Consider the following 13,296-nt stretch of genomic DNA (forward strand, 5'->3'; position numbering starts at 1 on the left):
CATAAGAGTTTGAAATATTTGATGAGTCAAAAAGACTTGAATTTGCGGCAACGAAGATGGCTCGAGCTAATCAAAGACTATGAGCTAGTGATTGATTATCACCCCAGGAAAGCTAATGTGGTTGCTGATGCCTTGAGCAGAAAATCTTTATTTGCTTTGAGAGCTATGGGTACGATGTTAACTTTATCTGATGATGGCTCAATGTTGGTTGAATTGAGAGCTAGACCATTATTTCTTCAGCAAATTCGGGAATCTCAAAAGAATGATAGTAAATTGCAAGCCAAGAGAGCTCAGTGTGAAGCAGGTGTTGACTCAGATTTTCAAATTGGTTCAGATGATTGCCTGATGTTCAGGGACAGGATATGTGTACCGAGAAATGATGAGCTAATTCGGACTATTTTAGGTGAGGCACACAGTGGTGATTTATCAGTCCATCCGGGTAGTGTGAAAATGTATAATGATTTGAAGAAATTGTATTGGTGGTCGGGCATGAAAAAGGATATCTCGAAATTTGTATCAAAGTGTTTAATCTGTCAACAAGTGAAGGCTGAGCATCAAGTGCCATCGGGTTTACTTCAACCGATAACGATTCCAGAATGGAAGTGGGACAGTATTACGATGGATTTTGTAATAGGATTGCCTTTAACTCCAAAGAAGAAAGATGTTATTTGGGTAATTGTTGATAGATTGACAAAGTCAGCTCATTTTATTCCGATACGCATTGATTATTCACTTGACAGGTTGGCGGAATTATATGTTGTTGAAATAGTGAGATTACATGGGGTGCCTAAATCTATTATATCGGATAGAGATCCGAGATTTACTTCGAGGTTTTGGATAAAGTTACAGGAAGCTTTGGGTACGAAATTGAATTTCAGTACTGCATTTCATCCGCAAACTGACGGGCAATCAGAAAGGGTGATTCAAGTTCTTGAAGACATGCTCCGGTGTTGTATTTTAGAAATGAAGGGCAGTTGGGAGAAATATCTACCGCTGGTTGAATTTGCTTATAATAATAGTTATCAGTCAAGTATACAAATGGCACCGTATGAAGCATTATATGGGCGTAAATGTAGAACCCCTTTATATTGGACTGAACTCGGTGAGAATCGGATTCATGGAGTCGACCTGGTGAAAGAAACTGAAAAAAAGGTGAAAATAATCCGTGATTGCCTAAAAGCTGCCTCAGATCGGCAAAAGTCGTATGCGGATTTAAAGAGAAAAGAAATTGAGTTTCAAGTGGGTGATAAAGTGTTCTTGAAAGTATCCCCATGGAAGAAGATTCTGAGATTTGGTCATAAAGGCAAACTAAGTCCACGTTTTATTGGACCATATGAAGTTACCGAGAGAGTTGGCCCTGTAGCATATCGGTTAGCTTTACCGCCAGAGTTGGAAAAGATACATAATGTATTTCATGTGTCAATGTTGCGACGTTATCGTTCGGATCCTTCACATATAGTTTCTCCTACAGAGATTGCGGTTCGACCAGATATGACTTATGAGGAAGAACCAATAAAGATTTTGGCTCGGGAAGTCAGACAGTTAAGGAATAAAAGTGTAGCCTTAGTGAAAGTGTTGTGGCAAAAACATGGAATGGAAGAGGCTACGTGGGAACCGGAGGAAATTATGAGGAAACAGTACCCAAACCTCTTTTCCGGTAAGATTTTCGGGGACGAAAATCCCTAAGGGGGGAGAGTTGTAACAGCCCGATTCTGGGCCTAGTCGGAATAGTGGTTTCGGGACCACAAATCTGACGAGGGAAAATCTGGTTATTATTATATTTTTATGGTCTACAATTTCACGGAAAATTTTCGTAAAAATTTCGTTCGAAAATTTTGACGTTTGGGCACTCAATTTAGTCAAAAGGACTAAATTGTAAATAGTGCAAAAGTTGAGTTCTACATCTTAGAGGTGTCTAATTGTTATGAAATTTTAAATTGGAGGTCTTTATGTGGTAATTAGACCATTAGTTAGTTGATGGACAAAAATAGACATAAGAAATGGGTGAAATAGATTTTTTTAATGGGGGCATTTTAGTCATTTGGTTATTAAATAGAATTAAATGGGAAAAAGATGGCAAAATATGCTCATCTTCTTCATGGTGAACGAAATCAGCAAGGGGGAAGCCATATTTAGGGTTTTTAAGCTTTCAAGCTCCATAATAAGTGATTCTAAGCCCCGTTTTTAATGTTTTTCGTATTTTTGGAATCCCGGTAACTTGGTTTAGCTTATTCTACCATTAATTCGTGTTAGGGTTCATATTTGGAAAAATACCCATATGTGAAATGTGTTTATTTTTCTGTTTTATGGTGGAATATGAAGCTAGAGATTATGTTAAACAACTTTTGCTAAGCAATTTTAAGCGAAAACGGGTAAATAGACATAATCGGTAAAAATAATTAATATTCAAAAGTATGTGTTGGAGTGGGAATTTGATGTTGCCATAGAAGGGAAAAATGTTCAGCATGTTATAAAACTTAAGAATAAGTGATGAAGTTTAATTTCCGAGCTTGGGGACAAAAGTGTAATTATGCAAAAGTTTAGGGGCAAAATTGTAATTTTTCAAAAAGTTGGGTGGTGGGTTATTTTAATAAATGTGAATATTAAACGAGTTAAATTTGCTATTATAGAACAAGAAAGACGTGAAGAGTATATCAAACGGGGAAAAAAAAGATAGTGGAGTAAAGTGCAAAATTACGATATTTTGCACCGAGGTAAGTAAACACGTGACTTAATGTATTATTTTGATATTATTTAATATATGTTGAGATTTATTTGGAATTAAAATAAATGTTTGGCAATATCCTAAAAATGTTGTTAAATCGGGAAAGGTGATAAAGGGTTGCAATATATGGTTTATGGGTTGAACACTCGGAATAAGTCGGAGTATGTTGTATATAAAAGGGGTTGCTGTGTGCTGATTCCTCGATTCATTGGTGGTGCTAGGTGCGTGATCCACCATACCTTTGAAATATGAAAGGGGGTTGCTATGTGCTGATTCTCCCGAGGGGTTGCTAAGTGCTGATTCCCCGATTTCATTGGTGGTGCTAAGTGCGATATCCACCGTACCTTTGAAATGTGAAAGGGGGTTTCTACGTGCTGATTCCCCCGAGGGGTTGCTAAGTGCTGAATCCCCGATTTCATTGGTGGTGCTAAGTGCGATATCCACCGTATTTTTGAAATGAAAAGGGGGTTGCTATGTGCTGATTCCCCCGAGGGGTTGCTAAGTGCTGATTCCCCGATTTAGTGGTGGTGCTAAGTGCGGGATCCACCGATAACGGTTAACATTCCGAGTGTTCAACGAAAAAGTGTGGAAGGTGAATATTGCCATATGGTGGAAAATTTTATAGGGTAAATATTGAGTTGAATACTAAATCGACCCATGTATGAGATGGGAGAAAATATCAAAAACGTAAAAGGAACGATTTAATTATAAACTGTATTGAACAACAGCAATTGGGTAACTTTGAAAAATCACCATAAATGGTGGAAAATGAATGGGAAGCTGAATAATATATGAAATTGAAGTTGAATGTATCTATTCTCATATGAAAGAAATAGAATAAGCAAAAGAGTTGTATTTTTGGAAATATCTGAATTTTACTGAAACAGGGCTGGATTGATTTCGAGATCCCCTGTTCTAACTTTGGAAAATTACCAAAAATTTTAAAAAAATAATTATGGCATGGAATTTATATCCCTGGAATCCTTATTGAGTCTATTTTTATTAGAAACAAGCGAAACCATTTTTCAAATTTTGTACAGAGAGTTAAGTGAATTTTAGTGAGGAAGGGTCAGAACCGTTGGGCAGTGAAACAGGGGAAGGTTTAATGAATAAAATGTACTAATTGGCTGGGCCAAAAATTCTGAAATTTTTATGGTGAAATGGTATATGAGTCTAGTTTCAGGAAAAATTTACGGAACTCAATTTTGAGCCCCATAGCTTCAGATAAAAATAAATTAGCGAATATGACGCAGAAAAACAGCTTGCTGGAAATTGCCTAAACAATAAAGTTATTCATGAATAAGTTTATATTTTGGCGTAGTTATGGGAGTAATTACTTATTTATCATGTGTTTACTTACTAAGCTATATGCTTACTCGATTTTATTTTTCTCTTGATTATAGTGACTTCCAACAACTCGGAAATTGGAACGAAGTCAGACAATCATCTACACTATCCTTCACATTTGGGGTATTTTACTACTAGTGTTCCGAAATTTTATGGCATGTATAGACGACTTATGTAATGTGGAATCATCATGTAAATATATGTTATGGTTCCCTTTTAAATGTAGTGTTTATTAATAGTTAAATTGTATGTGTGTTTATACAAATGAAATTGGTTGGTATATTGGAATGTGTTGTAAATTTGCAGGAGGTTTAAGCAAAAATAAGTAGGAATGCTGTCGAAATTTTTTTTAAAAATTTAGTAATACCTCATACTCTGTTCCGGTAAGGAATACGGGTAAGGGGTGTTACATTTGTAGCCCGTCTTCAATCTGACATTGTTTAAGTTTTTGGGCTTATCGGGCCTCTAGGGTTTTTTATTATCATTGGGCATTTGGGCTTGTAATTTAGGTCTGATGGACTGTTAATGTTTGAGATTTTTATTTTTTGGGGTTTTATTTTTGTTTATTTTTGGGTTTCGGGCCTGGGAAAATTGGGCCTATTCAATAAGTTATATATTTTTATCAAAAGTTAAAATGCAATTCCATAATTATGTTATGGTATACCTTTTAAAGTTTTAAAAAGATTAAAGGAAAATTCAATCATTTAAACTTAATTCTTCAAAAAAATATTTAAACATAAAATATATGAAATTTTTTATATTTTGTTGTTACATATTTACCTTGTTAATAGTTTATATATACAAGGATAAATTAATAATTTCATATAGCAGAGCGCGTCAGAGTGGGGCAGGCAATTATCATAGTCACTCTATACCCACTATCTAAAAGAAAAAGTTCACTCTGTCCTATCCCAAATCCACTTTTCAAAAGAAAAAAAAAAACCCACTCAATTTGCAATGGATCGATTTGGAATCCATTGGGCGGTTCAAGTTTTGTGATATCTAATTATGAAAATATTATTCTTTGGCTTAATATATAGATTAATCCCTAAACTTGGTAACTTTTCTCAAGTTGGCCCCTAGACTTTTTTTTGGATCAAATAGGTCCTTAATGTTGGCATTGGTTATACAAATATGTCTCTATCATTAACACTTCTTTTTAACAACAAGGTGGCATAGCCAAATATGGAGGTTGTAACAGGCCAATTATGCCCGGCCCCCTAAACAAAAAATATATAATACAAAACCAAAATAAATAAAGTCCAATAATAGGCCAGTCTATTTACAAAATATCAAGACCCAAATTACAGGCCCAATACACTACCCATTTTACAAGCCTAATAACATAAGGCCCAACAGGCCCAAAACCTTAACTAGTTTCAGAAAGCCAGAAACCTTAGGATTTCTGGCATCGCGCCCTAGCCTGCGCCATCGTGGCTCCACTTCGCTAGTGGTTTCATAGCTCGAGGTCTTCCACCGTCACTGTCAACCACCACTTGCAAAAAAAGAAAGAAAAGACAGAAACTAAACACGCAGAAACAAAGCAAGAAACAGTACGAAACAGTAGAAAAATAGAAAAAAATAATATTGTAAATCGACAATAAAAGCCAGAGAACAAAATTGTATTTAGGTTTTTTTTTTAAAATCGAATACAAAGACAATCAAAAAATAGAATCCCAAAAACTTCAAAAGGTGATTTTTTTTCTTTATTATTTCGGATCTATTATGGTTGATAAAAATAAAAAATATAATAAAAATAATAAAAAAAGAAAGGTTTGAGGACTCACTGGACACCTTGTGCTCCATCACCGTGAGTAGGCAAGGCCCTCACCTCCGATGAAAGGTGACTCTAAGGAAATTTTCAAAACTCAGAAAACCGAAAGGTTTTTGGTCATTTCTTGCTTTTTTTAATGGGTTTTCAGGGTTTTGGGTTTCCGATCTGGGTTGAGGGAAAAAAAGGCGGTCAAAATAGGTTTTTTATAAAATCTGGCCACCAGTGACGGTGATCACCGTCGCCGACGATCGGTGGTCGCGACGGACAAACGACGGCACCCATGGCTGGAGCAAAGACGATTTCAGAGAAAAAAATAAATGTTTTTAGATTTTTTTAATTGGGGTTTGAAAGGAAATTTTTGGAAATTTTTTTACTTATATAGGCTTCAAAAACGATGCCGTTTTGAGACTGGTCTCAGACGCCCAAAACGGCGTTGTTTTGGCGTGTAACCTGAATGCCCAACCCAGTACCTTAGGATCCGCATTTTTTTGCGACTGGGGTAAAATTTTGACCCCAGTCCTTTTGCTTTTTAGACGATTTACAATGGAGTGCTTTTTATCATTTTATTTTTCCATTTAATTTTATTTTGTTTTTATTTTGGTCCATGGACCATTCTAGAAGAGGGGCACCTAAAACGACGTTGTTTCAGCCGACCCGACAAGCCGACCCGGACCGCGTAGGATCAGCATGTTTTTGATGTGGGGGTCTATTTGTGCTTTTGGTCCTTTCACCTTTTCGACTTGTTTCAATTTAGTCCTGTTCTTTTTAATTATTTTAATTCTTTCCTTGTAACTTTAATTTGTTTACAAATTAGTCCTTTTGATTCAGTACCGACCTTTGGGGAGTGACACGTGTCATGGATTTTGGGATATTTTCCAGTTTAGCCCCTATTATTTTTCGAATGATATATTTTAGTCCTCTATTTACTTATTTATTTACAATTTATGCTTTTAAATTTCATCTTAATTCTGATTTAGTCCTTGGTTTATCTAATTTTAACTTTTTTATTTTACTTATTTATTTCTTTATTTAATTATTTAATTATTATTCCTTTACTTTTTTAATATTTAATTTTTTTTGTATTTCCTTTTATTTCTTGTGCTTTTTTTTCTTCTTTTTGCATTTAGTATTGTTATTATCATTCCATTTTCTATTTATTTATTCCTTTTTTTTATACTTTCAAGAATCAGATTGTTTACGTTTTTTTACTTGTACATTTGTTGTTGTTGTTGTTCTTCTTCTTATTATCATTATTATTGCTTACCTTTTTCCGATTATTTCTGTTATTATTAGAATAATAATTATTGTACAAGCCCATTTTTGCCCCGCCCAAAACCTAAAATTTTTGCAGCCTAAATTCCCAAACCACCTAAACCCAAAACCCATTACAAAGCTCAAAACCCATTTACAAATTTTAAACTCACACCCGAGGCCCAATAACCCAATAGGCCCAATCCCAAAACCAAAGTCAAACTAGGGTTTCAGCTTTTCTGAAACCCTAGCCCTTGGCCGCTGCACGCCTGTCGAATCACCAGTAGCCACGGCCACCGACGGATGTCCCATCGCTCCACTGTGCCCATCAGCCACCTGCAAAGAGAGAAACAGGCAAAGTACAACACAAGCAGTAGCATTCGGCTATAAAAGCCGAAGAAAATGTAATTTTTGCTTCTCTTCCAATTTTTTGTAAAAAAAGAAACACATATTAGTAGAAATAAATAAAAAGTAAGAAAAGCATTCAAGGTTTTTTTTCTTTTCGGTTATATAGATTTTTTTCTCTTTTTTTTTTCTTTCTTTCGTTTTTTACTCATATATATAAACTAAAGTAGTAAAAAAGAGAGGCTTACCAGAGTCATCCCGTGATAGCGTTGTCGAAGGGTGGCTCTCCGTCGTTGGGACTAGACCTGAGGGGGCCGAGGCATTCCTCGTTCTATTCTTAAGTTTAGAGATTATTTTTGGTATTTTGGAGCTCGGATTGGGGTTTGGGAGATCATTTTAGGCCGAAAGGCCCTTTTTTCGGAACTCCAACCACCGTGTACGGAGGCCTACGGATGACTTTGGCCGGCTTTGGGGCCTGGGAGAGAGAAAGCTCTCTGTTTTTTTTAGAAAAGTGATGAAAATGAAATTTTTGGGCATTTTTTTATATTTATACTAATTCAAAACGGCGCCGTTTGAGGCCTCCTGACCCGCGCGGTGACCCGACCTAGGTGGAGGATCCGCGTGTTTTCTTCAAATGGGTTATTTACGCGCGCAATCCCTCCGACTTTGCAACGCGTTGCAATTTGGCCCTTTTTCGTTATTTTCTTTTATTTTTAATTTAGCCACATAGTTTTAATTTTGTTTCATTTTGGTCCATTGCAGCGCCGCGTTTTGGGAACTTGGTCTATTTCCTGTTTTGGTCCCTCCCATTTGGCGCGTGTTGCAATTTAGTCTTTTTATCTTGAATTCTCCCAGTATTTTAATTTTTATTTCAATTTAGTCTGTGTTTTAGCACATTTATTATCTAGTTAATTATTTTAATAATAATATTATTATTGTTATCATTATTATTATTACTATTATTATATTAATATAATTACTTCTATATGTATATACTCACATGTACATATTTTATATTTACATGCATATATACGCTTTTTTATTTTTATTTTTATTTTATAATTTATATACATGTATGCATTTATATTTGCATTTTAAATTTTTGTATCTCTTTTATTTTCATAAATATATATATACATACTTACATATTTTTAATTTATATATATGTACATGCTTATATATTTTATACTTTATACTTTATATATACATATATATACATGCATATTTTTAATACATTTTCAAACACATATACACATTATCATTATTTACTTGTTTATATAATTTTATTCTTTTTAAACTTTGTTGTATTCATACACATACGTTTTTATTTTTTTTATAATTTTATTTATTTTCATTATTGTTATTATTATTTTACTCAAAAATTAATTAATTAATTAATTATGTATCCATCATTATTTTTACTATTATTAACTTTTTAGTCATTTATATATCATTTATTTATGTAATTGTTTATTATCGTTTTTAGCCTAGCTCTAGTTTCTATTCATTCTCGTATCTTTTATGTATTTTACTTTCGCCTTTAATTAGTACCATTCATATTATCGCATTCGTCATTTTATGTATATTAATCTTGTGATTTGTTTATATGTTTTGCTAAAAAACCGCGTACCTTTTACTCGATGCATTTCAAATGTTGTTCTAACTAAACTTGTATTTTAAGATTTGAAAAAGTCGTATTCTAACTTACGGGGTTCTGACTTTCTCGATAAATTCGAACACAAGAATATTTTCAAACTTAAACTTTTAAACGATCTTGAGAATTAACAAAAGAATCGTGTCCTAACTTACAGGACATGATTTCTTTTAATAAACCCGAGATTATCGAATTCTTTCAAAATAAATAAATTTTTCGGCTTTCATTCTTGTATCGAGAATTTTAGACATTGTGTCCTAACTTACGGGATGTGATTCTTCTTCTCGATTAATGTGGAAATATGCTTCTCTCTTTGAATTTTATTTTTCAAAATTTTGATAAAGGATCGTATTTCGAATCTTTTTCAAGTTTTCAATTTTCGACATTAAGACATTAACTAATCAACTAGGTACTAATTTTTGGGCGTTACGAGGGTGCTAATCCTTCCTCGTACGTAACCGACTCCCGAACCCATCTTTTTAAATTTCGTAGACCAAAATCGTTGTTTTAATAAAATTAAATCGTTTATTAAAAACAACCTCTTTTCGAGGTGATCCAATCACACCTCATTAAAAAGGATTGGTGGCGACTCCCATTTTCATTTTCATTTTTCAAAACCCAAGTCGACCCCGTTTTTTTCCAAAAAAATTGGTGTCAACAATTATAATACGATCATTGCCATCTTCATTATAAATTGGTGTTTTATCACTATCGTAGTTACATTACTGTCGTTCACTACCACGACATTTTTATTTTTTGTATATCATTGATCCATTTTTGGAGACTACCGTTTCATTTTATTTCATTATAATCACATCACGAATCATGTTTATATATATATTTATCCATTGTCGTACTATACCCAAATAAGATAAATACACATTCTTTTAAATGTTACATTCGGGGTTCGACTTTGTTTTTGAACCTAGATAACCGAACATCCTTTTTTTAAAATAAAAGTACATGAGATTTCATTAAATAACCGAATAATGAGCAAGCTTATTTTTGAGGATTCAAGATATCGTGTCTGAACTTACGGGATGTGACCTTTTTGTTTACCTCGAAATAAGAAAGTCTTTTACATCTGTTTTAATTTATTTAAGTGATTTTAATTAAAAATATCGTTATGCAAGAGGGGTCGTGTTTTAAATTCTCTTCAAATTTTCAATTCTTGACATTAAGACATCAATTAATCTACTAGGTACCAATTTTGGGCGTCACGAGGGTGCTAATCCTTTCTCGTGCATAACCGACTCCCGAACTCATTTTTTGGATTTTGTAGACAAAAAAAATTTATTGTTTTAGTAAATTAAATCTTTTATTAAAACGATCAAATTATGAGGTGATCCGGTCACATCTCATAAAAAAAGATTGGCGACTCCCATTTTCGTTTGTTTTTCAAAATAAAAAGCCGAATTCAAAAAGGTTTTGACAGAGGTAACACGTGGACAAGTAGAGAAATAACACGTGTTGTCATATTTAATTATTTAAAAAACAAATAACCCTTAAAATTAAAAAATATATATTTAAAAAAAATACGCTAAACAATAAAAAGTATAGTAAAAATTTTAGAAAATTGTCATGTCAACTTAATTGTCAAAGTCAAGGGACTAAATGTTATATCCACCGGCCTTTATCATAAATGTAGCTTTCAACCATTATATATTGTTATTGACAAATAAGCTAAAATTTGGATTTACTTGAAACATCTTAATCGAATTATTTAAATGAAACAGCAATAAGAAGACAATGAAGTTTGTGCACAAGCAAAATTGTTTTCTTCTGATTTAAACTTAGCCTCTCACCTAGAAAAAATTTTAACAATTTTTATAATTCTGGTTTAACTTTTAATTCACGTGTGATGTTTTAATCTGTAATAAATTATGATAACAATTTTTCACACTTTTAATTGAGGTAAAAAAGATCAGTGTAATTTATGGCTACTAATTAGCTCTCAAATTTGAACTTCAATGCGTGCATGGCTTCAAATCCTCAAGTTCAATGAGTAGACGTCTTATTGAATCCATGAACTGCCATCTTATTGAATTCATACACCAACATTACTCAACACAATAGATTTAGTAACCTACAATTACATGATTATAACAAACTATAACATGCTAATACATTACGAGAATGCAAATCCCAAACATGGGATTCAATTTATTATTTGTAACATTAATTTAAAACCGAAATCCAGCTTTTACTTGTGAATATGATCATATGTTCTTAATTGGAAATCGGTGGTGAGAGAGCAGCAAAGGCGTCGATCTGCTGGTTGGAGTTGAACCTCTTTGCTAAGTCCGAAGCAGTAAAAAAGAAGTACTCCATGAAATCAAAGTCTTTGTAAAGTTGAGGATGTTGGTCATCTATAAGCTCTTTGGGTGTCTTGATTATGGTACCCTTGTTTGGAACGGCAAAAGCTGCTATAGAATATCGATCTTTATCTCCACTCATCATCACTCTGTGCATCCCCGATTTCAATCTCCCATTACTCCAAGCCTTCAATTTCAAAACTCAACATCAATAAGTATTTATGATAATTATTCACTTTCAACATCAATAATCTAATCTCACTATATCTATAACCCAATATCTTATGTCAACATCGGTAAGTATTTTATGGTAACTCTTAAATTAAACTTTTGTAATCTAATAAATATAGATTGAGAAGAAATGTTGTCCAAAGTTTGACCAGGACTTAATTGAACTCAAGGCTCAGAGACAGTGACAGGGGACAAGGAATTGCCCCCTCCACCCCCTCCCCACTTAATTCTAACTTTTATATTTTTTATTCTATTCACATAGGCCATGCACGTAAAATTTTGAATAAATACCTTGAAAGGGTCTCCAACCATAAATACAAAGGAAGAAGGAGATAAATTAGACAACCTCAACCATTGGCCGTCCTTGACCTCAATTTCCAGTCCTGAAATTTTATCCTCGCAAATGAGTGTGCTAATTGGTTTATCTGTATGAGGAAAGAGTCCACTCTCAAACTTCCCCGATGGAGGGGCCATGTATTTCACCATCCGTATTAGCGTTGTGTAGCACATCTTCAGTGATTCCTCCCCTAATCCATAACTATCAATTATCATTAGCCAGATTAACTTGTTTAGCTCTTCCATTTGTGTCGCCAGAGTGTGTACAATGTCACTGGAATAAAATATCAAAATACAAAGTCAATAATTTGAACTCGCTCAACTCGAACCAGAAATGAGATACCAAATCAACCCAACCTGCAGAATTAAAAATGTAAAAGAATTTTTCTTACCAAAAGTGTGGGTAACCATCAGGCCACATAAGTTGAGCAAACCTTTTAATAGAATCATAGTTGGAGGCATCTCCAACTCCGAAGCCTTCATACAACAAAGAAATCTGAGGGCATGATCCAACCCAACCATGGAAAGGCATGGGACTAACGTTCTTCTGTTTCCTCTCTACTGGGACTTCAACCAGTTCTTTAATCAACCTAAAAACCTCTTCTCGAACTTCTGTTGATATCTTTTCGTATACCACCTCAAAAGAGCCGAAAGTCTCGCAAGCCTCACGAACCCTCTTGCACAAACGATTCCACCCATCAGTACCTCGCTTCAAATCCGATGAACGGAACTCAATGACTGGGTACTCAATTTCAGCGTTGACACCCATGTTCTAGAATTTTTTGTTATATGCTCTATATATGGAAATGTTCCCTTAAACTAAATCAGCTTGTAAACTAACTTTGTTTCTCTCTAGGTAGGGAATTACGTCTATTTATAGGCTTAGGGTAGAAATCCACTGGCTCTTTCCTATGCCCCTTCCCATGCTCCGCCTGTTCACTTTTCATTTAAGAAGTTTGTAATGTTATTAAATTAAAAGGGAAAAAATATTTAGTTTTTAAGAAAATGAAGTGAACAAAATGAATTTGATTGTTTTTAGTGAAAAATAAGTATTTTAATAATAAACAATTTTTTTTACTGGTAAGATTATGTAGCAGCCCAATTTCGCCCGGCCCAGGCAAACAAACCCAAAATAACCCAATTACAAACCCAAATCAGATGGCCCAATAAATACCCAAATCCCAACCCACCTAAATCAAACCCAATCAGCCCAAATCCTAAAAAAGAAACCTAATCCCCCTAACCCTAGCCTAGCGCCGCACGTCCCTAGCTCTGCCACTGCCGCACCGCCATCACCTACCCTCTGCCACCGCCACTG

The 13,296-nt window shown here is 34.2% G+C and overlaps 2 protein-coding genes across 2 annotated transcripts; both read right to left on the bottom strand.

Moving 5' to 3' along the window:
* Positions 1-11,113: 11,113 nt before the first annotated feature.
* Positions 11,114-12,247, bottom strand: LOC121225255 (probable 2-oxoglutarate-dependent dioxygenase AOP1.2). Its single transcript, XM_041109484.1, has 2 exons — positions 11,934-12,247; positions 11,114-11,598 (listed from the first exon to the last, which is right to left on the bottom strand). Exons 1-2 carry the CDS (start codon positions 12,222-12,224, stop codon positions 11,326-11,328), a joined length of 564 nt encoding a protein of 187 aa, XP_040965418.1. The 5' UTR covers positions 12,225-12,247; the 3' UTR covers positions 11,114-11,325.
* Positions 12,248-12,366: 119 nt separating this feature from the next.
* On the bottom strand, positions 12,367-12,762 carry LOC121225010 (probable 2-oxoglutarate-dependent dioxygenase AOP1). The gene has a single exon (XM_041108669.1). It carries the CDS (start codon positions 12,745-12,747, stop codon positions 12,367-12,369), a length of 381 nt encoding a protein of 126 aa, XP_040964603.1. The 5' UTR covers positions 12,748-12,762.
* Positions 12,763-13,296: the final 534 nt, after the last annotated feature.

This window comes from Gossypium hirsutum, chromosome D13, assembly GCF_007990345.1.
Source record: "Gossypium hirsutum isolate 1008001.06 chromosome D13, Gossypium_hirsutum_v2.1, whole genome shotgun sequence".
Classification (NCBI taxonomy): Eukaryota; Viridiplantae; Streptophyta; class Magnoliopsida; order Malvales; family Malvaceae; genus Gossypium; species Gossypium hirsutum.